General features: G+C 46.9%; 1 protein-coding gene across 5 annotated transcripts in view; it reads right to left on the bottom strand.

Annotated features, from left to right (window-relative positions):
- CAMKK1 (calcium/calmodulin dependent protein kinase kinase 1) overlaps positions 1 to 25,683 on the bottom strand; it is a 111,891-nt gene that overhangs the window by 64,817 nt on the left and 21,391 nt on the right. For 4 of the 5 annotated variants that reach the window (XM_049801986.1, XM_049801987.1, XM_049801989.1 and 1 more), the window contains exon 2: positions 3,308 to 3,861. In XM_049801986.1, coding sequence (XP_049657943.1) covers positions 3,308 to 3,760 — 453 coding nt within the window. In that variant the 5' untranslated portion in view covers positions 3,761 to 3,861. Of the gene's footprint in view, positions 1 to 3,307; positions 3,862 to 21,159; positions 21,235 to 25,683 lie in introns of those variants that run through there. The other variant, XM_049801988.1, reaches the window with a different exon arrangement.

Genomic DNA, 25,683 nt, shown 5'->3' on the forward strand with positions numbered 1-25,683 from the left:
CACAGGAAATTTTGATATGCAGCTGTGCCATCCATCTCTGCTCCTGATGGATGGCGCCTGCACACGTGCCACTGATAAAGCCTGAATGCTCATGAATTTCATCTTCATTTTTGCACAGACTAACTCACTCGGGCAGCAGCCACAAGCTGGAGCGATGAATGTCCTGCCACCTGAAAGGCACTGTCTGATGATGCCAGATACTCAATGCAAGGAGAAAGGAGCAACTCCAAAATAGCTTTAAGCGGGTGAGAGATATGGACTAGAGTACAAATGTGCAGCTTGCTTAGAACAAGATGTTTCAGAGTCATTTGCAGGGAGACCAGGGGCAATACCGTGACCAGTGAGCTGGATCTTGTCAGAGTGACCTACAGCCTCCCTGCTCACTGAGGGTGTTCGTATCAAAATGATCAACAGAAAATATGACAGCAGCTGCCGCTAAATACACCATAATTGTATTTCTCATCACAGGGTTATTTTATCCCCCATAGGACCAAGCCTCAACAGAGAGTCTCCCATAAATCTTAGAAGCCCTGCCCCTACCTCCTGGCTCTGCTCAGTCTTCCCTGCCCACATGCAAGGCTCTGCTAATTGCTTAGAGCAAACGTACTGAGCAAATACATGTAACAACAGACGATCTGCTCTCCATTTGTCTTCTGAGTTCCCTGCTGTATTTAGTCAGCTGTATAGCTCAGATGTGGGCTGTCAGTGCCTCTCACAGCCATGAACACAACAACCCTACAACAACCACTTAGCAGCAACTGGTATGTCATATGCAGGATGCTGGAGTTGGGCTGCACCCAGGCTGCACGCTCACCTTGCTGTCACACATCTAACACTTACTTCCTCATCATTCAGTGGCCAGCCTCAAACTTTATCCTATAAACAAGCATGCATCTTCTTAGTCCTTTTGCTATTCCTTACAGAATACAGATATTGTCCTTATAAGCTGGGAAGATGAAGCACAGCTCCCGAGAGCACCACTGCAAGGGTGAGCACCCACCTCCAAACATGCACAGCTCTCGCCTGGGCTCCCTTCCCCCTCCTACTGCAGCAATTCTCCATTAATATGAATGATGGTTTCCAATGAGCAGAGCTTTGTTAAGCATCTGGGCTGCACCAGAGCAGGGCTCTAAATAGTTATATCAAAGTGACCATTAAAAACACAGTACTGCATAAAGAATTGCTGCAGGAGCAAGGAAATGAAGGGTTCCGCATCTGCATTTCAAACTAAGCATTTCCTACCCCAAGGCAGTAACTATTGCTCCCCAGGATGCAGATGCTGTGGAAGAGGACGGAGTATTTTGAATTTGCTTGCAGATGAGAATGTGCTAGTCACACTCGACTGCAGTTACTTTGAAACAGATTTCAGACAAGCCTCACTCCTGGCACAGTCAAAGTACTGCAGGATGGGAGAGCTGGCACACAAGTCACGTCCGCTTCCAAGAACTGGCTCCTCTCCCTCCTCGTCTCCCTTATTAAAGCATACGGCTGCCGTCAAAGAAGCTGCAATCTCTGCTCTGCACCTTCTGCAGATCTCCTCTTATCAGCTGGGGATGCCACAACGCATCTTACAGCTAATGTGACTTGCAAAGCTTCCGAGAGGATAACAGCTGATTTGCCTGTGCACAGCACCCATCCTCTCAGATGTGCAAGGGGAAAACACCCACTTTTCAGGAGGGAAACACTAAGTCACACAGATGTTAAGCTCCAGGTCACTTGGACCCACACTGGCAAAAGTCTAAACTCCAGCGATTTTGGTCCCTTACAACACAGGGCGGGACTGCGGTGGGATTTAAGCATCACAGCTAGGAGCAGCACAGTGCCCAAGAGCAACATATTGTCACAGGGGCACGGGCAAAGCCATGTTCAGCAACATATTCCCCATCGCCTAGGTGAGGAAGAGTCAGATGGACACTGGTCCTGAGCCCCCAGCTGCTGTCTCCATCCTGCTTCAGTGCCTGGGCACAGCAGCAAAGGTGAATTCACTGGGTGAGCATCTGGAGAGAAATGGTGATGCAAGGAAAACTTGGGGATTTTTCCTCCACAAATAGCAGATAAAAAATCTCAGGCAACACACAGCCTGGGCTTGGAGGATAATTCAGGCGTGAGCCTGCGTTCTTTCCCAAACTAGCTGCCAGGCCCACAGAGATGACATGCCCTCTCCAGTACTCCAGACAGCCCATTCCCTACCTAAAATCCTTCCCCAGCCAGTAGCATTTTACAAAACATTTTGCCTTCAGGTACCACCCATTTACACCACCTCCATCATGCCTGGCTTCCAAAGAAAGCCCTGCTGAAGTCTGTTTGATCTGCATGCCCCTTTCTCATAGGCACTGCTGCAGGCTCAGCATTTTCAGTGCAATGCCAGGCAGCGTGGTCCGAGCAGCCCCTCTTTCTGCTCCCTGTGACAACACGTCATAGCATGTATGCTGGTGGAAAAGAAAGGATGCAAAGAAAAGCTGCAGCTGCAGATGCCTTCCTTCTTGTCCTTCCCCAGGACAGAAGAAGGGGACAGGTTTCCCCACCTGGCACAACACAGGAAATTGCAACCAGAAGCCACTTCCATCAATACACTTGACCACTAAGAGCATGTTACACCTCTGGGACAGGTCTGAGCCCAGGTCTGGTACTGGGAAAGCAGCTGCAAGATGGATGAGCAAGAACAACCTCAGCCAGCCTGAGACACTCCTCTGAATGACAGGGGGTCACGGCCTGCTGTTACCACTGCTGTTACCAATGCTTTAAAGACAAAGGAAAATCCTGACAGGAGTAGGAAACACCAATGCATTTAAGCTCTTTATAAAATTAAATCATGCCTTCAGTAATGGCAAAATACAATAGGAGATACATAATCTCCAGAAGCTTAAATCCGTAAAATACCAGCAGCAAAGCTGCCGTGACTGATAAAATCCCGAAGGGCACATACAGCAGGGACACGAGAGCAAAGCCATTTGGCCACAGCCCTCTCTCTAAACAGCCTGACAGGCCTTCTGCATGCTACCACTACAACACAGAGGGTCCTGGCCCCTCAAAGGACTATCCCAGGCAGGTGGGGGGCTGCAGGAGCCAATGTCAGGACCAGGACTACACCCAGCAGAGGTCTGGGGGGTGGATACAAAGGTGTTCAGCCATTCCACATGAATACAGTCCCTGGTTTAGGGATTTCACCCCCCCCGCCCCCACCCTCCACCGTAGAAAAAAATGGTGCTTTCAGATCTACTACTCCAAAAGACTGAAGACTCCTGTTACCAATTAAGAAAGACTTACCTTACCTTGACACCACAATTATAGGGGAGAACACGCCTACCTCAGAATCTGATATGGAGACCCGATTGGACTCTATCGTTGGTCTCCTCATTATACGTGGCGATGGTCCTGTGGCATAAGGACCGTAACCTGGAGTGTTGCTAGAAGCCAAATAACCTCCTGATGACCTTTCCTGAAGAGACAATTTCCTACTTGATAGGACGGGTCTAGTGAGAGGTCTCTTGGGAACATGTCTCCAGTGAGCATCTTCTGACCGTTGGGAAGGCATTTCATTCATTCCCACATCACTGTTGACTCCATTTCTTTGGACGTCTTTTATGTTATCAGAAAAGACTGTGTCATTTTCTTCAGTATTGTCTTCACCATTTTGGTCACTTCTGTCTGGGCCAACAGCCACATCCATGGCTGCTACCCGCTCTGCCAGTTCAGTCTGCGTGTCTTTGCAACACATGTCTATGCGATCATCCATGGCATTTGTTGGAGAGTCCTCCATCGCTGCGTCCAACTTGTATGGTCTCAGATGGCACTGCAGAGAGCTGCGATGCTAGCACTCACAGACAACATGTGGCATGAAGGAATCTCCCCATGAAATACCTAAAAGGAAACACAAACAGAGGTAAACTGAATAATAATGTTCACTCAACACAAACGCTGGCTTCTTCCAGCGTAAAAGAAATGGAAGGCAAAACGCTGACAGGCTATTAACAAATTGCAAACACTCAGCAGGAAAGGCAAACCCAAGCATCAAGCTAGATATGAAAGTGATAAAGATGAGATTTTTATCTGATGTGCAACAAGTGACACAGCTAAAGAGAACTTCTTCTGTAGCTGGACCTACAGTCAACCTGAGCTTACAATAAAGAGAGAAGTATAGCTTCCTAACAAGCCAAGGGTAAACGGTCAAACTTTTTACCTCTTGAATGCTTATCTATAGGGTACAAGAGCTTCTGGTACGTATCCAAACCCAATGAGCATAACAACAAATCCATAGCCATATAGGGCTCCACAGTACTCTCTCTCTTGCCCTGTAGGGCCCTAGAGAGTGTCACAGAATGGCTTGGAAACCAAGCCATGGCTGGTGACTTCACACTCTCAGTTCCTTGCAACATAGTCAACAGCAAATGCAGAATTTAAAAGCAAGTCTGGTTCCAGGGTCACCCCTGGCCCCCCACAGTTGCAGCCTGTGTGCAAACACACGTTAACCTTGCTGCCCACCATGTATAAAAGCTACATGGAACTGCAAATCAACAACACTTGATGATTACCAGCACGTGGGAATCAGCTCTTCCTTTGGAAAAGACCTACCAAACACAAAAATGCAATACAAAGCTAAAACTGCTGAATAAAATCACTGTTTCCTAGATGCTAATTTCAGTTTCAATTTTAAACAGATTTCAGTCTTCCCACCACAGTCCGCAGCAGGAAGTGATCCTCTGCAGCACATGGCTGTCATCCCTTAATCACCCCCTGAAGATGCAGTGCTGCAGGATGCATCATCTCAACCCTCTGCCCAGTTTCTAGGGTCAGTGGGGGAGAACTTAGTTTTCGTCACAGCGTCCTGGACTGCATCCAGTGAATTTCAGTGTCGGCTTAACTCTGAAATTGCAACCTTTGGTTCTCTACACACAAAGCAGGTTGTGCATAAAAATCCCTGCAAGCCAGGTGACACTTGCATTGCCCTGTTTTCACGCTGGCTATGTTTAATTTACATGAGGAAGGGTGGGCGTGAGCAAGTTCAAAAACCACCATCCAGCATCAGCCTCAGAACACACACGACACCCTTGTCGAGGAGCATGGAGCAAAGGCTGAGCCTGGCTTGAAGCTGTCCACCAATGCTCACTTAAATACACTACAGCTGAACTCTGCTGCAAAGAGAGATGACCTCCCGAGTCGCCTGCAGAACTGCAGCAGCCAAGCTCAAGCAATCTTTTATATCAACTAGGAAACTAGAGAAAGATCTGGATGAGAGGCTTCACCCTAGGTCAGGTGCCAATCAAGAGGGACACACACTGGGCACACAGTGTCGTAGAAAGGGAACATCCAAATCTAACACGTTCCTCCCCACAGTCTGCTGTTCACCTCCTTCCCCTCCTTCTCCACCCAGGAATAGTCTTCCCCCCTTCTCCTGCCTTTTCTGAAGGCTTGCTTGAAACAAATTGACAGAAGTGTCACTCACTCAAAACAGTAATGAAATGGTAAGAACAGCTTTAAAAGCTTCTATTAAAACTATATTTAAATCCTTCAATCCCAAAGCACAAATCCCTTTCAGAGCCAGGATGAAGGCACTGGGGGGTGGCTCACAGCAGCAAGGGAAGGGGTGCAAGGTTTGGTCCAACACATACTGCATCTGGTCCCACAAACCCACAAGCAAAGCAGCGCAAGCCTCCCCTCTGCTTGACCTCCCTCCTCTCCCAAACCAGGCTTCAAGGTAGAAAGCCAGGTGCAGCCCTGCACTGGCTCGGCGATGACCTTGTCCTTCGAAACAGATTCACAGGAAGCCCACAGAGGGCTTGCTGTCTGCAAAATGCTCGTGCGAGGTTTGCACTTGGAAAGCTTCTGAGCTGACCTAGGAGCATCAGGTCAGGGCAACTGCAAGCCTGGGGCCACTCTGCTATCTCTGAAGAGGCTTTCCTTGCACTCCAGAGCCTGCAGAGCAGCACATTTCCCGACCAGGCACTCACGAGGACTCCTCATGGAATACCTGTGCACTCGGCTTTAGGTGAAGGTTAGTGCCTCAGCCCCTAGGAAGAAGCACAGACCAGCCTCCAGCCCTGCCTGCGGGGCAGCAGCTTCCCAGGGCTCCTCTCCATGGCTGGGAAAGCACCAGTCCACATCGCCATCAGCAGACATCTCCTGCGCCACTGGGGCTGGGCTGCAGCTCTCCTCGCAGTCCAGCCTGTGTGTTCCCCTCAATCAGGGAAACAATTTTAAATGAAGGGAGGGAGGGAGTAAAAACGCTTTCACCATTTAATCCAACTTGCACAAGGGATAGGAGGAAACCTCTGATTCCGCCCTGCGTTAAAAGCCTGGATTTGCTCTTCTGCCTACAGAGAAACAAAGCCAAGGCCTTTCCTTGCAGCAGCTTTAGTTTCTGGACAGTCACAGCTCACCTCACTTCTAGGGAGCATCAAGAGGAAAATCAACCTGCAACTGAAGTCTGCAGCTCCCCCACCTTTTCCCTTCTCCTGCCACAACGTTTTCCCCACATGCAGGGGCAAGGGGAGGGAAGCATCTGCCCGCGTTGCTGTGCAGCTGGCTGTGAAAGCCCACAAATCACCCACCTGGATTGAACACTTGGGCATCTCACACTGCTCAGCCAACAGGAAAAAGAGCCAGAAGCACTGGGAACAGCAGCCAGGTCCCGGCAAACAGTGATGCTAGCGTAGGCCACCTGCACAGCTCTTCATTGCCCAGACCAGGAACCCTGGGGTGCCACCCCGTCAAAAGCAGAAGCATACTTGCACAGCTTTAAGCCACAGCTCAGGCTGCAAAACAAATCTTCTGCTAATTCACAACTTACTTAAATAGATAAACTTAAGATAAACCCCATAAATCAGTTCATCCGATCAAAACAAATAGACCCATACGGCATCACAACAAATAATACAGTGCTGCTAGAAGTATGCTAAAAAAATCCAGCAAGACTTAAAATAAAATAATTGTTCATCCGTAGAGCTGGGCTTTGTTTCAGGTTCTGCTATTTGGAAGGATTCCTTTTCACTGATAAATCCTCCAAAAGTGTATTGGAAAGCAATGGTTTCCGAATAAGCAAATCAGTTACGCACAGACCAGTCTTACTGTGCATAAAACTCAGTACAAAAGGCAATTATTTATTTCTGTGAGGCAAAATCAATGGTGGATTTGCAGTTTGTCAGGCTGTAACACAACCGCACCTTGCTGTGATGGGAAGTCCCAGTGAAACAGAGACACCACCACTACCTTCTACAAGCCTGATGCTCTTCATGCAGTCAGCAGCCTGATCCCCCACAACACTAAACACCTGCTGTACATCAGAGGATTATTCTGCAGACATGAACTAAACCTGCAAACAAGCTTATATGAACAAAATTAATTTACTTACACATATCTTATTTACCCTTTTTTCCTGTAGCTACTCCTCTGTTGCAGGCAGGCTGCCACTTAACGGTGTTTTTTGCAATATATTTATCAAATGGATGCAAATGTTTCCCAGACAGACACTGAGCAGAGCATGGTACAAAATACCCTTTTGAAAGGAATATGATTCTGGAGAAAAATCTCTCTGTATTGTACATGGGAGTGGGAGATGAGTGAATGCAATTAATTTTGCTGCTCAATAAAGTATTTCAAGGCATTGTTTGAAAAATAAAAAACTGCAAATCTAGTTTACTGCTTGGTTCTTCTATTTGGGTAACTAGAAACATTCCTATGAGGAAGGACGGGGAGGTTAAAAGGCCCTGGGCCTTGGCAAATCCAGCTTAATTTCCTGATTTTGCTAGAGGCTACCCAGAAAAGTGACTTTACAGCTGCATCTGTTGCAATTCCCAGGTTAAGAAGGATGACGCTGCCCTCAACCCACTGTGTCCCGCTTCCCCTACCTGCCTCTGAGAACATACCTGCCCTGTGCTGAGGCACCAAGGGCCTTTGCAGTAAAAGAAGTCCCAGTGAATAACAACTATAAAGAACATTCGCATGGAAAGCGTTCAGGCAGCAATTTTGTTTCTGCTCAGAGTTGGAGACTTCTTCAAATGCCTGTGGATGGTGTCCTCCATGCCAGCACGTGCACCAGCAGGGACATCACACTGAAACCCTGTTTGAAGGCCACAGCCATTACGTGCCTCTTGACCACACAAGACCCACAGGCACTCTCACCAAGTTGGGTCCCAAAGATCACAGAAGGCTTTAGTCTGCCGCTTTAATATACACTACCAAGGCCAGGAATCAGGTCAAGTTTTCTAAATGGTGCAGGCAGCCATGTACCAGGACAGGCTGCCTGCAGAGGGGATGTCATCTCCATCACCAGCATCCTTCAGCTCAGGTCAGACTCCCCACCAGGAAGCCAGTCCTGCCTTGGGGCAGAGCTGGGCTGCACATCCAGCCTTATCTTGTATCACCCTTTGCTTGTCTTATGTTTCCTTCGGGTGATCCCCCACAGCAGCACAGCCAGGGTGAAGAATCTGCTCTGACTGCTGTCAACTGGCACCAGAAACTCCCTTTAAGGAGAGAAGCGGCAAGTCCTGGGCTGGGCTGCCAAATCCTGAACAGCTCCTCGAATGACATGTTTGAAATATTAGGTCAGCAAGTCCCTTCCAGAGCCCAAGCCGTCTCCCCACACCAAGCAAATACAGCCTATGACTATTTCCATCCTGGAGTCTCTCATGCGCTCCTTATTCTGCGGTTGGGTCTGCATGACTTACCCAAGCACTCAGCGTTGGTCCACTGTTCTGACACAAGGGAGATATTTCCACACCCCCACCCTGACCCTATCAACTTTTTATAAACGGGGAGACGCTTGCCCCAAATCCAGCCAGCTCACTCCGACACCTTCAGTCTGGAGAAGCTGAAGAGGAACCTGCATCCCACAGCCATGTACTGGACCAACATCTGAGCTGCCACGAGCCCCACAAACACAAAGTGGTTTGCAACATATGGGTCTTCAGACCTAAGGAGCCAGCCACTTACAGGTCTCATTGCTGTGGTGGAAGAACAGCCAGAGGGTTCATTTTTGATGCAGCAATTCAAGTTGGAGCACGCTGGCCTTCATTTCAGCTCTGCTCACTCCCAACACATGGAGCAGGGCACTTGAAGATAAGTTTGCCTCCTGCCTACCTTCACTCACACTGCTGCTGCAAGGAATCAGGCCTCGGAGAAGCACATGAGCTTCTTGGCATCTGTGAAAACTACTTTCAGACATCCATTGGCCGAAAGGCAGCCCAAACCAAGCGGTGAAGAATGACGAGAAGCTACAGCTTTGTGAAGCCAAAAAGCAAGCAAATCCCTGCAGACCTTGCAGAGATAATCAAGACAGATGTACACCAGACCAGCCATTTGGACTGTGTTCTAGCTGGGAAGAGGGTAATCACTTTTGGTACTGATTCCTGACTAGAAGCAGCAGACTTTAACACAACCCAAATAATAAATAAGAATATACTGTTTGTGCTTTTTGTATACACACCATACGTTTGCTTCATCCTGGGGCTTACGAGGCTCTTGTTTCAGAGCACAGACAATCATGTCTTGCTGAGAAATCACTCGATCCTGCTATAATCATCCTAGTCCTTTTCCCTCTTCTCTCTACAGTTCTTGGCAGTGAGCCTAGCTGTTGTGCCACAGCTGAAAATTAGATCATAAAAGCAAGGCGCTTTGATTACTTCTGTGAAGCTCCTAGCACAGCTTTAAAAGTAACTGCTGAATGACAAAGAACAGTATTTTTTTGCAATTCAAGCACTGCATGAGAAATTTGAAAAGCAAGTTCAGGCTCCTGCTCCTGCCAGATTTCTTGAATGACAACAAACATCTCCAGACCACAGTCTGGAAAATGCACCATTTCTACCTCCTCCTTCTCAGGCCTTACCAAGGCAGTGTGTTTTCAAAAGGGATTTCGGGGCCCCCGAGCTCCAGACAACCACCACCCCAAGCACCCATCACTCCATGTTTGTCCTGCTCTCCTTCTCTTCCCCATGAGAGACCCCAGCTGAAAACTGGATCCGGGGTTTGGGTCCGATGCAGGACTGATGCTTTCATGTCCCTGGGTGCAAGGTGTGGATGCAGATGTGAGACAGCTGGGCTGGGCTTGGCAGCGAGCTCCCTGATATTATCATTTAAAAAATAAAACCTACACGCCTTCACACCATAAAGGCCATGTAGCCAATTTTAAGAGCAATTAACAGCACATTTTAAATATGTTTTGAAACTAGCCAGGATACTGAAATAAAATCTCCAGTCTACCAACCTACAGCACGAGAGATAACAACCACCTTGTGCACAGAGTACTGAGCTCAGGAATTTTTACAAAAGATTTCCCAACTGCATTATATTTCATCCCTTCATGTTCTAATTATATGATTAAATAAATTTGCATAATCAGATGCAATTACACTAATTGCATATATAAGCAATAATCAACCAAAAATTACTCTGAAGAAAAAGTTTCTACTTAAGGAAATTCCTGTAACAAGAAAACATTGAGGAGTGCCAAATCTATCTAAGTGAGAGCGATATTAACATTAAACACTCCAGATAATGCCGGTGAAACAGGAGCCCTGTCAGAACATTTGACTGGGTGCAGCTATGTCAGCACATTTTAACCACAGCATTGGTGGGGACAGCACCAATGAATCGAAGAGGAGTTGTGCTTCTTTGTACTGAAGCCCTGTCTACAAACTACTTTTGTACGACAGTTTGGCTGCCATGTTTTATTGCAGACAGAGGTTCAGCAAGACTTGTGGGCATCAGACCCTGATGCTGGACTATATTAGCTTCTGCTTTCATCTTTTAAAGCTGTTTATCAGTGTATGAGCATTGGACGTGGTTTTATTTTGCAAATTACACCTGGGAAAGCACAGGGAATGGTCAGTGAGAGGCACTCGGCCCACATATCCCACAGGTTTCGCTAGCAATGATGCCAAGTGCTTCAACTCACCATCTCCGTAACATCCAAGTAGTGACCACAAACCCAGCACATCCCAACACCCAACTCCACATGTCCACACTGTCCCTGCAGATGACCTGAGCTCAGATTATAATAAATCCCATTTGCCCTTGTGACAACGGACACAAAAGCCTTGCAGGAGAATGACCCCAGCTGCTGTGCCAGCCTGACGTCAGCCCCTGACACCACAGCAATAAAGGATGGGAGGATGGTATGGGCAGAGAGTACCGAGCTTTGTTCTGCTGTGTGAACACGCAGAGGATGTCCCAGCATGTCCCTAGCCATACTGGATGGTTTGCCCTACCTCTAAGTGACCCTAGGGAAAGCAATATGAAGGAATTGGGCTTGTTAAGGCACACACAGAGCCTGGACAACATTCGGATCACTCAGTTTGATGTCAGAGGAGAGCAAAAACTCGGGAGACCCCCATTTCCAAAGATGCTCCTGTGCGTGCTCCCATCTGGCACTCAGCTGATGCTGACTCAGACCTCAGAGCCTGTCTACCCCAACCTCCTTTTCCGATACCCATCAAGAGTGCAGAAAATACCCCAAATGCAACTTGCACCATGCGCAGGGAAAGCTGAACCCCATAATCCAGTGGAAAAGCAGCCTTCTGACCACCAACTATAAGAGTACATGCTGTTACAGCTTGAGGTTGCACAGGTGGGTATGGGCAATATCAACTCACACAGATAGGTTCCTTGTAGGGTCAGTGCAGAATTTGTGCAGTGGAGGAAGCAGACTCCTGGAGCTGAACCTGAGCAGGGAGGAGGAAGACAAGGAAGAGGAGGAAGAAGTGTCACAGTTGCTGTCACTTGCTGAGCTGAGAGGCAGTGTGATTCCCAGGAGAGGGGGCAGCAGTGGCAGGGAGCACAGCTTGCTGGAGGTGGCATTTAAACAGCCAGCGAGAGGGTGCTTCAAAAAATAACTAAGAATGTCAGATTACATGAAGTTTGAAAGACTTAGATCATTTGTAAAATATTAACAAGCAAGGCAGTAGCCAGAGCAAAATAACTACCTCAGAATTAGGGAGTCTTTAATATTTAGGGTCTTCATTGCAATAATGACTTTTCAAATGTCTGTACCATGGTGAGGTAAATGGCAGGTTAAAGAAAAAAAGGTTTTAAAATGTTCTAAGGGAAAGAGATTCATCTCAGATGAGCCATCTTCTGCTGCAATCTGTAATGATACCTCAAAATTGCTACCGAAGATGGTAACAGTGCTGAACAAACCAAAAATGAAGAGATCAAGAGGACCTGAAGAGCGTATCAGTCTGCAAGGATGAGGTCTAACCCTCCACAATGGCCAAATCCCCTCTGATCTCACGGGAGCAGAACTGAGCACTCAAATCAAACCTGTCTCTAAACCACTGCAATTGCAGCAGTGCCTCTGGGTGACTGTGCTGCAAAGCAGGACACATCCGATGAAATGGGACCAGGGCACTAGCGAGCAGCCTACAGAAAGCATCTCTAGTGGCACAGAGAGAAAGAAAAGGGAATATAAGAAAAATGGAACTGCAAACACAATGCACAGAAGTGAGCACATGCACAGATTTGCACGAACAGCCACAGCACATGGCATCCACCCTCTGGTTTTAGTATAAGGTCTGTTTTTCAAGCCTGATACACCCAGCCTGCAGCAAAGGCTCCAGAAAAGCAGGGGAGCCTGTCAACCAGGCAAACCAGCAGTCACGCACCAATCTGTGACCCTGAAGAACAGAAAAGAAGTGTAAGCAACAGCTGATCTTCTGGCATTGCTCCCTTGTGGGGCTATGCAGTCCCTCCTGCACCAGAGTGCAACCAGGAGCCTGCTTGCACCTGTTAAACCAGAGACCAGAAGGACCATGCACTGCATATGGCTGTGCCCACCTTGCACTGACCATGAGGAACAGCCTGCCTGCTCCCTTTGCAAAGCAATTTTGTTCAAGGATGGCAGCCTCCACTCAGCTGCCTGCTATGCAGTTAAAAAAAGGGGGGTTTCTTTTTAAATCGTTTCTGTATTTCAGTTTGTGCCCATTGCCTCTTGTCTCTTCACTGGACACCACTGAGACGAATCTGCCTCCATCTTCTTCACAGACTCCCCCCCATCAGGCATTTACACAAGTGGAGAAGGCCTCCTCCAGCCCCATTCCCTACTGCTGCCAACGTCCACCACACATGCAGGAACCTCACACCTCCGAGGGTTCCTCCTCTGCTCAGTCGGACTCAAAAGCCACAGAGAGGAGGAGGAGAGGAAAACACGCCACCCTCCTCCTGCCAGGGCGAGTTTACAGGAGTCTTGTAAAAAGACAGATTAAGCAGCACTACTTTCAGAGCTCTGCATCAATCCTAAGCAGGTTACAAGTGAACCAAGGGGTTCCCCAACCATGAAAGCTGCCAGCTCAACTCAGGGCCTGCAACTGTTTTTCTATACGAATTCTCGAATTTCTGGGATATATTCTGCAGCAAGGCCCTGTGAGCCTGAGCAGCATCCTGCTTCCTCAGCAGAGCCCATGACATACTCTAGTAAAGAAATAAAATGAAGCAGCAGCAACCTGAAATCGTGCAGACAGGCTGCTTCTTCAGCAGCGGTGTCTCAGCCTACAGCTGCACATCGGCACCCAGCAGACAGCCTGCACACTTGCAGGCCATTTCGTTCCTCCGCCCCAATTTATTTATTTCAGCATATTTCTCAGTCCTGCCTGCCTCCTCCCCTGCACCCATTAGCACCTTCCATACCAACTGTCATGGTTAATTCTGCTCTTGAGGTGCCCACGGATGCTCAGATTTCCTACTGCTGCACAATATATAAGAATTCAATGACAGAAAAGCAGATCACTGCAGAACAACGCTGGTATAGTTTAGGAGCAGCAAAGCGGGATCTGGGAAAGCACACGTATAGATCATCAACACAGCCAAGTAATTCAGCATCAGACACCTTTGCCAGCCTCAGATCTCACAGCACAGGCCAGCATTGAAGTTAGTGTTGGTTAAAAAGCATCCACAACAAACCAAACAAGCCACCAGGCAGAACAAGTTCACATTTATACATGTCGGTCTTAGAGGTTTATCTTTCTCCCAGATAAGGAAAAAGCTTTCAGCTGCCTTTGAGAGATCTGGAGGTATTTCAGGGGATATATCAAGTTGCTTAGTTCTGTAAGCCAGCTGCAGTGAAAAGTATTTCCAGGATTTTAAAAACATTAATTTCCAGTTGTTCCAGGATTGCCAATCTGCAAAAAAAATGAACAGAACAGAACACAGCAGGCTTTCCTCTTCCCAGCAGTTCAAAGATGGGAAGAGATTCCTATTCAAGGTGATCTCTGCAAAGAGTTTTAATGAAAGAAATTATCCCAGCCCCCATCTCTAAGTGTCCATGGGCGCTGAAGGTCTTCATCAACTCTGCCAATCTGCATACCCTAAGGCAAAAGGCACAGAAGAACTACACAGGGCAAGACAAAAAGCAGTGAACGCTATAAGAAAAGACAAATGGACTTCAAATTTAGAGCTCAAAGTATTTGCTGTATTTCCACACGGATAACTCCCATCTTCTGATAATCCTGTCTTTAGAAACCCCACGACTTGAAAACATGGCCTCAGTTAACCTGCACAAAATCAAAGGCGGCAGCAGCACAGAGGGAACAGGCTCCAGGGGATAAGTGACAGATCCTGCAGGAGTCAGAACCAGGTAAACCACCCCTACAATTACCCTTGTCCATGCACACATAACCCAGGCTGCTTGGAAATGTAAAGGGTAGGAGGCTTCCCAATTGCTTTGAAGCCTTAAGCTTTAGCTCTTTAAGCCAAAATGCACTTTCAAAGCCCCAAGGTCAATGACTGGAGATTATCCAGGGAGTCACTGGGCAAAGGCTGCTGGGGAGAAGGCTGTTCTTTTGAGTCACTGCAATGCTATTCCAGAAATTTAGGCTGATGATAATCTCAGCATTTGTCAGAGCATGAAAAAGGCTTTGCAGCACTGAAGGATCAATGGAAGTTTTCAGGTGCAGCTTTACTTGAAAAAACAAGTGTGATAATGCCATCGTGGGGCAACCTAGTTGCACCCCAGCAATTCTGGCTCTGCACAGTGAGCCTGGGGCTTAGCTTGGGGTGCCAGGCTGCCCTGGGACACCAAAGCAGTCCCCCCGTTCTCTGTGGCTCAGGACAAGTACTGCACATTGTACTGAACCAGCTAGACCCTTTCTGAAGTGTTAGAAATTATGCAAACCCATCCAACAGCTCTGTCACTTCTGCAGAGCTGCAACAAGAGCAGAAAAAGGCATGTTTCTGGTCAAGTCAGCAGGTGCAGGAGCAAAACAAGAAGTAAATCTGCTGGCAAGGAGACATCCCTTGCTGAGGGAGGTGCAGTTTTTGACAGCAATACAGGATTTAGTCTTGCTTCACATGCCCCAGTGAGGCATGCTGAGCTACAGGAGGAGCTGCACCAGCTGAAGACACAGGGACAGAAGAGACACAGCCAATATTGATGGCAGCACGCACAGGGACATCTCTTTGAGGAATCAAAGCCTCCTTCCCAGACTCTGACTAGGGCTGTAGCACCTTTCTCCTGCACACAGCTGGCAAAGCCAAAGAACAATGCCTTGAAAACCCGAGAGCAGTTAGAAGCCATCAACCTCAAGAGGATTTTTAGGCTCCTCTCTGCCCTGCCCTTGGCTCCACTGCAGATGATGCCACTTCCAAATAAAACCTGAATTTGGCAGTTTGTTGCCAAAATTTTCAAGGCAGGGAAAGGCAAATACAGTCTAAGAGGAAAGTGGAGAAGGAAATACGATCTATGTAGTTTAATAGCAAGCAAAGACTTGTGGAAAGAGGAGATGTGGTTTACAAATGTAGTTTGAGCATTGCTCAGGCAGCCTGGCCTGCCCCATGTGGGGCAGGAGAATGCAGAGGAGAAAATCTGAAGCCAATTGACTTGGGCACTGGTAGCAATACCTGCTCCTGTCAGCCGTCCCATGTCCTGTGAGACATCCCTGAGGTACAGGTCAGGGTATCACTGGCAGATGAATTGCACTGCTCTGGCTACTCAGATATCCTTCACTAGTTGCCAGGGGAAAAGAAATCAAAGAACAAAACTGGTAACAACATGAAAAAAATAAGCAAAGCCATGTGTTTAAAAGCCTTGCTGGCTCCCAGCCAGGGTGCTCAACACCTTCCAGGATGCATCTCAGAACAATTAGTCTGTATGCAGCCACTGAGTCTCCCAACACACTGCTTCTCTCTGCCATGGAGATGTCGGCTCTACTCCAGCAAAACACTTAAGCACATACTCGAACTATGGTCTCAGGACATCAGAAGGGACAACATTCACATGCCAAAGTGTGAACAACACTGAAAATCTCAGCCTCAAAAATGTGGAAATACTCATACGAGTGTCTGGGTGAACATGTTTCACGTGTCTAAATAAATGAGAGAGTTACCCAGTTACACTGGAGCCATCCCAGGGCTCCTTTCCCAGGAGGGGAGGATGATGACAACATTTTCTTCCCCATTTGCATTTACAGCTCTTTCTTAGACTAGCAGGGCTCACGTCAAGGAATCATCAGAAATAATTCCCATTGCATCCATCCTCTTAGACGGGGTCCACCTCTATCCAGCTTTCTTCCTTCCACCTGCGCAAGGTGCAACACACAAAAAGCCACTTTGAGCTCTGCATCTCGCCATGTGGCAAGTGAGGAGAGAGCACCGCAGCATCACTGCCCTGGTACCAGCACTCCCCATCGGCCCCCAGGGTACCACACACACCACAGAGGCAGGGCTGGGCTCCGTCCTGATGAGTTTGCAGCTGCTTGCACACAAGACATGGAGAGCGAGGATGCAATCCAGCTGTGGGGTGGCAGAGGGCTGTAGGAATGTCTCATCCGGTCGTGCAGATCAGCTATGTTCAGATCCAGTCTTCCAAAATCGCTGCTCCCACCATAGGCTGAAGATGCTCTAGTGTCACACTTGGAGGCAGCTCCTGCTCAGTTCCCCTTGCTTTCTCCCTCTCCAGCGCTAAACCGCCATGGCTGTTTGCTGTGCAGCCGCTCAAGCCCATGAAAGATATGTGGGGATGCAGGGAGCATGGTAGTCTCCCATGCTTTCCTAGTTCCTTGTTGATGTCTGAGACACACACACTCATTTGGAAAGGGATGCCAGAAACACCCAATATCATCAACCAAACACTGACCAGAAGTACAAATAAACCAACAGATATAACCCACTTAGAGGCAGCTTTACCTGCATTCTCTGGACATGAACTAACCTTATGTGGAAGGTTTTCTGTGCAGTAACACCACCAAATTGCTAACATTTGCCTTTAATATTATTATTATTATCATCATGTATTAGTATAATTCCTTTGCCTTTAAGGTTTAGCAACAATCTTGTAAATTAGTTACATTTTAAAACAGAGAACACAAAGAAACTTCTGCAACTAAAAGAGGCAAAACAGACTGGAAAACTTCTTAAGGAAGTGATAAATTCCTCTTGACTTGAATTCTCCGAAAGGGACTGCTGGTAAAATCCTCCACGCTTGTGACCCAGGAGACAGAGCATAGACAATTACAGAGACCTTAAAACCTACAAGCCTGTGAATTATTCTCTAGTACCTGACAAAGGACACTCGTAAGAAAACTATTTTTGGCTTTCCTTTCACCAGTTCTGTTTAACAATAAAACCCTATTCTTCGGCTTCCTGTTTTTGAAATTGTAGCCTAATACATTTCAATGGGAAATTCTCGTTTACATAGTATCTGTCACCTGCCATGACCTACCCGTGTTTTACAGATGGTACCTATACACCAAGGGCCAAAAGAACATTTACAGAGAGGAGTTAGGAAGAAACACTTTTGCTCAGGGTCGGTCACCCAGACAGCACTGCAATGCTTGGTAGGAGAATCCCAAATTTCTGATTCCCAACCTCTGGCTACTTCATGTGCCTTTGTACTCTTCCTACAATTGAACACACTGTTGTAAGAGTAGATCTAACACCAGCATCATTTTTTATAACAACACTACATCATCATTCCTGACACAAAACAAAACTTCTGCACTGAAGTCATGCTTACAAACCTGTTACTGACAGTCAGTGCATCCCCATTTTCAACAACTGAAGCACTAATAAGAGTTTAACCACATCCAGCTTAGCAAAGCCTATGCCTAACCCAGCAGCAATGCCTCATGTCACTCCCTGCACAGCTCTCCCACTTTGGCTGCTGCCCAGCCATGCAGGTCAAGTAAGAAGCAGAGATCACACTGTGCCACTCTGAGCTCACCTGATTCATCAGGAGCCTGGTTAGATCAGGAATAGCCTATATTATATTTGTTGCAGGATGACTGCAAGATTAGAAAGAAGAAAGATATTAGAAAGAAAAAGGAAAAAACCCCCACAGTTTATTTACTATGTAAGCTTACAGTGGATTGCAAAGTAATTTTTCATTGTCTTCCCAGGTTCTCAGATATGCTATTCACTTGCTTAATCATGTGCATGTTTCTGAACAATCAGGTTTAAGTCAACTTCAATATTTTGGTAATGGAAAAATATAATTACATATAAATAACAGCTGAGAACAGCACAGCAATTTTGAGAGTGTCTGAGGGGCCAGCTTCCATCTAAGGATGCTTTTACTTACTGCTGGTGGCACAGGAATTTGAGAATAGGCTTAGACTTGCAGCTACCCACAATGTGGACTCACTAGAGTAACATTAGAGTAACCTGAGAACAAAGCTTGAGAAGTCTGATTTGAAGCATGAGATCACTCTGCCTGACCAGAAAACAAACAGCAAAATTAAAGTCTCACAGTGCTGTAGAATTCAGGCTAAACTCCTGGGATGCACCTTACTTGCCAGATAGAGCTGTTTCCTCTTCTGTCCGATAAACCATCCCATCACATTCTTTCCAAAGACCTTGATTTGACTATATTATCTTCCCTCTCACAATCTTTCTTTTCTTAGATATTTTTTAAAAAATTATCAAAGAGGGAGGTGGAAATTTTAAGCTTATCTCTACCGTGCCATTCTAGAAGCACCCAAAAAGAGAAGCACTTATTCTAAAAGTGACTAAGACATGAGTCATCTGATGAGTAAGCACATTGGCTCTAGAAGTCTCATTCACCATGACCAAATCCAAATCAATTAATTACCTAAATTACTTGTCCATTTTATATGTTAATGCAGCAGCACTCTACGGTCAGGAAGGGGCTCCTGTTTGCTATGCCAGTGTAATTGCTGCTGATCTTGTCAGGCTAAGATAGACAGAGCACTGCCAGAAAACCCTGTGCTGAAAGAGCAGAGGAAAACCACATCACGAATTTGCATTTAAAGTGTTCTGAAAGTCAACGTTGGAGACATCTCCAACCTCAGCTAACACTTGGGTTAAGCGTGTACAAGCTGCTGGCACCAGCCACTCCTGCAGCTCAGCAGCCCTGCAAACGCAAACACAAGCCCTGCTCCTGGCAGCAGGGGTGGACAGAGCCTGGTTCTGGAGCCAGCAGGGCTCCACACAGGCAGGTGCCAGGACTGCAGCCAAACTGTTTCAACATCCTTCTGTTACTCTCGCAAAAACTCTTATACGAAGCTGCAAAAGCATTAAGTTAAACCACTTATGGTACTTAAATATGTCTCCATTCTGGAGGAATACGAGCACCTCTCAAAACAAACGTGCTCATCTTCACAAACACGCTGCAGGATACATTCACTGGCAGGGAAATAGAGCACTGGAGAGCAGATGTAATTCCCATAAATACTTCTTAACAGACCCCAACAGATACCTTGATGCCTTTGAAATGTTAGCTTAAGATCTGACAGCAGGTCTATGGCAGATGTCCCTCTGCCCTCTTCATAAAATCCTGGTGAGGACAGCAGTCAGCAGGTCTGGTCTGTCTTCTGAAGGCCCCTTGCACCGCTGTGCTCTATCAGGACAGATGCAAGCAAAGAAGCGGTAACACACCCAGCAAACAGCCTGGGCATCCCCAGAAACGATTAGTCTGTTCCATCTGTTTTATAGTCCAGTGCACAGCCTTTCTGTGGCGCTGCTAATTTCTCCGTGTTCAATTAGTGCAGCACAAAAAATACACTTGTAAGTGGAATAACTTCACAGGACTAATTTAAATTGTTCTGCACCATACTGCTGGCATCACACTACAACCAATGTCTTGGTATTGCATTTCCACAGTTTTTAGGTTTTCTGAATCTTTCAACAGACTCGCAGGAGAATGCAGCCAGGGCTTTCAACCCTGTGAGCATCTGCCTTTACATAAACAAATATAAAAGAATAGAGATTTCTCACCAGGGAGTGAATCTGCAATTTGCCTGTGCTGGACTAAAGGTGTTAACAGTTGCCAACACCCACCTGCTTTCCTCCATGGAGCTGAGGCCACTCTGCCTTCATTATTCCCTTTGGCACAGAGGAAAACTTTGCACCCCTTTGCACTAAATCCAATGACCACAACTCAACCTCTTGCAAACTGAGGTCAGACAATGGGACTTAATCCCATAAAGACAGTCAGCCTTGGCTCCACAGCTGCTGTGCTGGAGTGTGGCAGTGATCTTCCTCGGCTGAAACATTAGGCTGTGTCTGCCCATGCCTCCTGGCCACCTTTCTACACCCTGCTTCCCCACCAAGAACTTCACCGCTGAAATAATCTACTAATATGGAAAGTGACCCATCTCAGGTAGCAGAAGGGAAGAGAGCCCCAGCAACAGGCTGGCCTGAGGATGGAGAGGCTTACACCCAAAGAAACAACCCAGAAGAACCTGGATGTTATAACTCAGTCAAAATTACCATGAAGCAGAAGCAGCAGCTGCCAGCATTGATGAGGAAGGATGAAAAGCTGAAAATCTCCACAAAGGCTCACAACAGCTGCCTGCGGGTACAGGTACAAGATTAGCAAAGGATAAGCCAGTTTTCAGCATCATTACAGCAAACACTGCTAAAGCTGCAAGCAGGTCAACATGCACCTCTGAAGCATTAGGACAGAGGTGCTCAGGACTGACAGCTCAGCTGTGACCACAGCCCAGCTGCTGCCAGGATGGCACACACGTTCACGCACACCTTCACAGACACGCGTGCGCGCAAATTTAAGCAAACAGCTCAGATACCACCAGCACATCATCATCTATTGCCCTCCATGGCGATCATATCAGATGCACGAACAAAGTCTCCAAGAAGGAGGAAAACCTGACAGCCTTCAAGAAGAGTACACAGCAGCTCCACCTCAAATCCATTTCATGCTGATGCAAACACATCCCCTCTCCCACACTAAAGGCATCCTTCAAAATAAAGGGCAATTACCAGCTTTTCTGCTATGGTTATAATGTCAAGAGATCTGTCTGCTCCCTGCTGGAATAACTGCTCCGCGTGTCTGTCTCCTTTCAAGCCACTCTCCCAAGCACCAGTGAGGCCGCAAGACTTCACTGGTTGCCTCCAGCTCTCCTGGCCATCACACAAGGCACTCGCTGGCTGCTGGAGGATTACAGACCAGCATGCTGCCTTGGCACTTTGAACTTATGTCTCTGGCACTGCTGAAAAGCAAACCCAGAGACGGACAGATCCTCTCAGCAGACAAATAGCTGTACCTTGGGGGAAGAAAGAGGCAGGCAGAAAGGAGCTTACTGTTATCCTTAATCTCTTTCTCTGGGAGTCTGCTGCAGGGGCGTAAGGACAGTCTCACCCCTGGAAATACTCCCTCAGCGGTTTGCATCCGACCTGCGGGCAAGGCAGGTCTGCCCCTGGGATAACCAGCAACACACTGATGCAGCTCTTTCCTGGCAGCTGAATTCAAAGGGGACTGTGGGAGCAAAGAAGCGGTAGGAAAACATCCAGAATAAAACACTTTATAAAAAGACCCACCTATTACAAGCCCCTGGTTTCAGACTAAGGGTTTCACCCTGCTCCAACTGGAAATCACTGGTGAGATTTCATTCACGCTCTGCTCTGTGACAGCACAAGTCCCAGAAAGGTTACACACTTCACATGCATTTCTCATTCCCTGGGAAGACTCCTTCCCACCCCACCACAAGCACGTTAGTAAAGTCAGTAACAACAAAGCTCCCCAAGGATGGAGCTGTGCAGCCACCACCACGCCCACCACCAGCACCAGATCTGCTCCGTGGACGACTGTCGACTGTGGCCAAGGCAACTTCATCGCCACTCTGTTTTTAAACAACCAGAGCTCTCTGAGTCATTAACTCATATAAACATTTCACGTCTGCTTAGGGAGCTCCATTTTTACAAGCATTCATACATGCAAAGCAATCACTGAGTGCATTCAAGAAGAGGTGAAATCAAGAGAGGAAGAAGCTTGCTATAAATAGTGGAACGTTTCTTCAAGTGCATGTTGCGTAGCCTGGTTCCTCCAGCTCCATGCCACATTGTATTTTGTGCCATGCAGCCTTTAAATCCTGTTACCTTCAACATCTGCATCTTGCTTCCCCGTACTGCTGCTGTATTTTTCAGAAAGTCAAAGCCAGCCAGAGCATTTGTGGCCTGCCCAGGGGAGACGCTAGTCTGACTGACTAAAAATTTGTACTCTTTCCCCAGCTTTCCCACCCTTCTCTCCTCCCCTTGCTCTATCTTGACCTTTAGACAGTAAGTTTCTGAGCGTCAGGTTCTGTCGCCAACTCTGTCTTTGTACAGCATCAGTGCCGTCCCCACAGTATGAACCATAAATAATAGAAATGCAAAATTCTGCTTGTACAGGGTCTGGTCCAAAGCTCATCAGAAAGATGTCTCTCTTCAATGGCATGTGGACCAGAGCTCTAATACCAGCATGAGCGGAAAAAAGCAATTTTCAAAGCTAACTATTTGGGGAAAACAATCATGCAAAAACATGATCTTCCAGCAGAATGTCTTCGCACTTTCCAACAGACCAAAAAAAGTGTGTGCACACGTATATGTATGTTTTTATCAAGTGTTTTTGGCATAGAAAGCATTCTGATGCCATGGTGACGGGTGCTCTTGCAAACCCTTAACATAATAGATACAGATAAACCTGAAGCCAATTAGGAAAGCAATACTGCTGTGCTTACATGATCCACAGCTACTCTGAAAGGGACAAAAATTTAACTCTCATGAAAAAGATCAAAACAAAAACCCAGATCCATTGTTAAACAGATTAATCAGACTCTTGGAAAGCTCATAAGGGATTGGGTTCAATCTCTGCTGTTGTTATTAGCATAAGCCCGTACAGCAGTAACAAAAGACTCGCCTAAGTCCCACGCTCTCGGTTACTTTGCAATGAGATTCTGCATTTAACATACACACTCTTAATTAAGGGGACAGGGACAAGCAGAAGAATTTGGCTGGAATTTATACTGCGGCAAAAGAAAACTCTTAATGGCCCTTTTCATAACGGTAGGACTACCAGTCCCTCCTCTCCTGAGGAAGACCAGTATGGGAGAGAAAGGAGCGCCAGTGCCAGCATCACTTCCCCTGACCCAGCAGAGTCTGGGCAAGATACTGTGCAGGGATCCATGCTGCTGCAGGCCAGGCACTGTACCCACATACAACAAGAGCTAGTCCTTCCCCAGGGTGATGACAACCATGTCGGGGAGAGAGGAGAGGTAGGGATGACCGTAGGCAAGGTAAGTAAAACCACGTTGCATTGGCAAGAGTGAGCCTGGAGCTGATGTGACATCCGCCAGCTCAAGGCTGGGCAGTGCTGGGCTGTGCCTGGTCCATCAGCAACGAGCCACAGATAGACTTGGAGCAGAAAGGCTCCTGCTCACCAGTGCAGCAAAGATACAGCTGAGAAAAACAAGCCAAAGCACAACCCCAAAGTGGTTTCCTGCAGCTGCGGGGACTGGATGGGGCCCCTCGTACGCTGCTGGCTCCCGGGAGAGGCTGCAGGGATGTGCTGTGGGAAATAGGTTAATGGCATCCAAAGAGAGAAATCTCCACGGGAGTGCTGACAGGTAAATGGAGTAGAAGAATGACAGCCTGCTGAGAAACAACATCCTGCACCCCTCGTTGGGCGTCAATCACACATTTCCAAAAAATCCCCAAATTATAATTACATGCGACGCTGCCGCCTCTGCACCAAGAATTATTCATTCCATAAAAAGCATTTTCCTACATCTCTTTTATGACTCTTCCACTCCTCTCCAAGCCCCCTCACTCCTATCCTGCAGGAGTGATTTGATTAAGGAACATTTCCAATTGCACCATTCTGCAAACTTTTTTTGCAGAAGGGTTAAAAAAGCATATCCCTGCAGGGATGGCCAATGCTGGAGGAAAGGGCCCACCTCTAGTTACACTAGCAATAGCAAGGGGAAAGGGATTCCTCCCATTGCAACTAAGCATTGCATCTACTTTGCTGAAGGCAGAAGGAGTCCCACCACCCCTCCCCTTCCACTGTGATTTTATCATGTTATTCTTCCAGATGTGAAGATTAGAACTAAATAACTACCTCAACACATGCCTCATTTGCTTAGGTCTTGTTAAAGCTAAGCAAATGCTTAAGAGCACGTATTGCTTAGGGAAGAACTGCTGGATAAGATCTGTGCTTTGCTCACCCAGGGTTTTGGGTGGGCTTCACATGAATTAAAGAGGTTTTCTAGTTCCAGCTCAGGAACCTGAGCAGGAAGAGATATGGTGGTACACGGTCTTACCTATAGCAATGTCTAACAAAGGGGTTCAGGGAGGATGTGGAGCCAGCAGGTTGCTGCACAGTGAGCCCTGTGAGCCCATGGATTCAGAACCAGTTGCATGCCTGGGACAGATAGAGTCATCTCCTTTTATCAAGTAATTACTCTGCACTTCTCTACTCCAGTCCAGAGGAGGAATCACCACTGTAGAAGCAGGGAGCCCAAGTCCCTGCTGGCAGTCCGATGCTTAGGAGCCAAGTTTTACTGCTCACTGTCATCACTTCATCACACAAACCTCACACACGTTAACCCCACCTTGCTGCTTCTCCACAAAATGGGGCCAGCAAGTCCTCACCCCGGTACTGGAAGGACTGAGCCATCACCAAGTGTCTCACCGGTCCTATCTGATTACAGATCTCACTTCCACTGGTGCTTGCACCAAGTGTCATGCTGTCATCTTCCACTGCTCAAACTCCCAACTTCCATACATCAATTGTGGCACTTTCATCTCCTGCAATGTTTAACTGGGACAAATGCCAGCATTTACATTGCTGGAGCATTGCTTCGTGAAGAGTATGCAGAGCCATAATACCAACCAAAAGGTTTCAAGTGGCAATTAATCAGCTACAATAATAAATAATACATATACTTTCAAGCGTTTGCTCATTTCCTGAATGTCTCCCATAAACATCTAAGCAGTACACCATGCTTTGAACACTGACACTTGTATCTTTTCCCTTCTGAGCTAACTCTGTGCTATTTACTTAAAATAGAAAATTCAGTAGGAGAAACACTGCTTGAAAGGTAACAGGCTTTTGGAAGTATTTTGAGCACTCAAACCTGCTCTGAACAACAAATAGTTAATACAAGCGTTTAATCTTTCCTCAATTTTTACATTATTTTATAGACAAATTTTATTTTAAACCCTTCAGTCAGCCAGATTGCTGGTCAACTACCTTCAATATCACATGATGCGTGCTGGGTAGGCTGCAATCCTGCCAGGGCAGAGCTTGGGCATGTGGCCTCATGGAAACCACCACCAAGATAAAAGCCTGGTCTAAAAAATACAGCCCAAAGTGGCCTTCGCTGAACAAGAGCTTTGCTTTTAACGTAGATGGAATTTCTAGTTCAGGCTTTTGAAACCAAGCATTGTGGTTTAAAAAAAAAAAAAAAAAAAAAGAAAAAGAAAGAAATCATTGCAAATCTCCCCCAAAAATGCAAAGTGGAGTTC

Source organism: Accipiter gentilis, chromosome 6 (assembly GCF_929443795.1).
Source record: "Accipiter gentilis chromosome 6, bAccGen1.1, whole genome shotgun sequence".
NCBI classification, from domain to species: Eukaryota; Metazoa; Chordata; class Aves; order Accipitriformes; family Accipitridae; genus Astur; species Astur gentilis.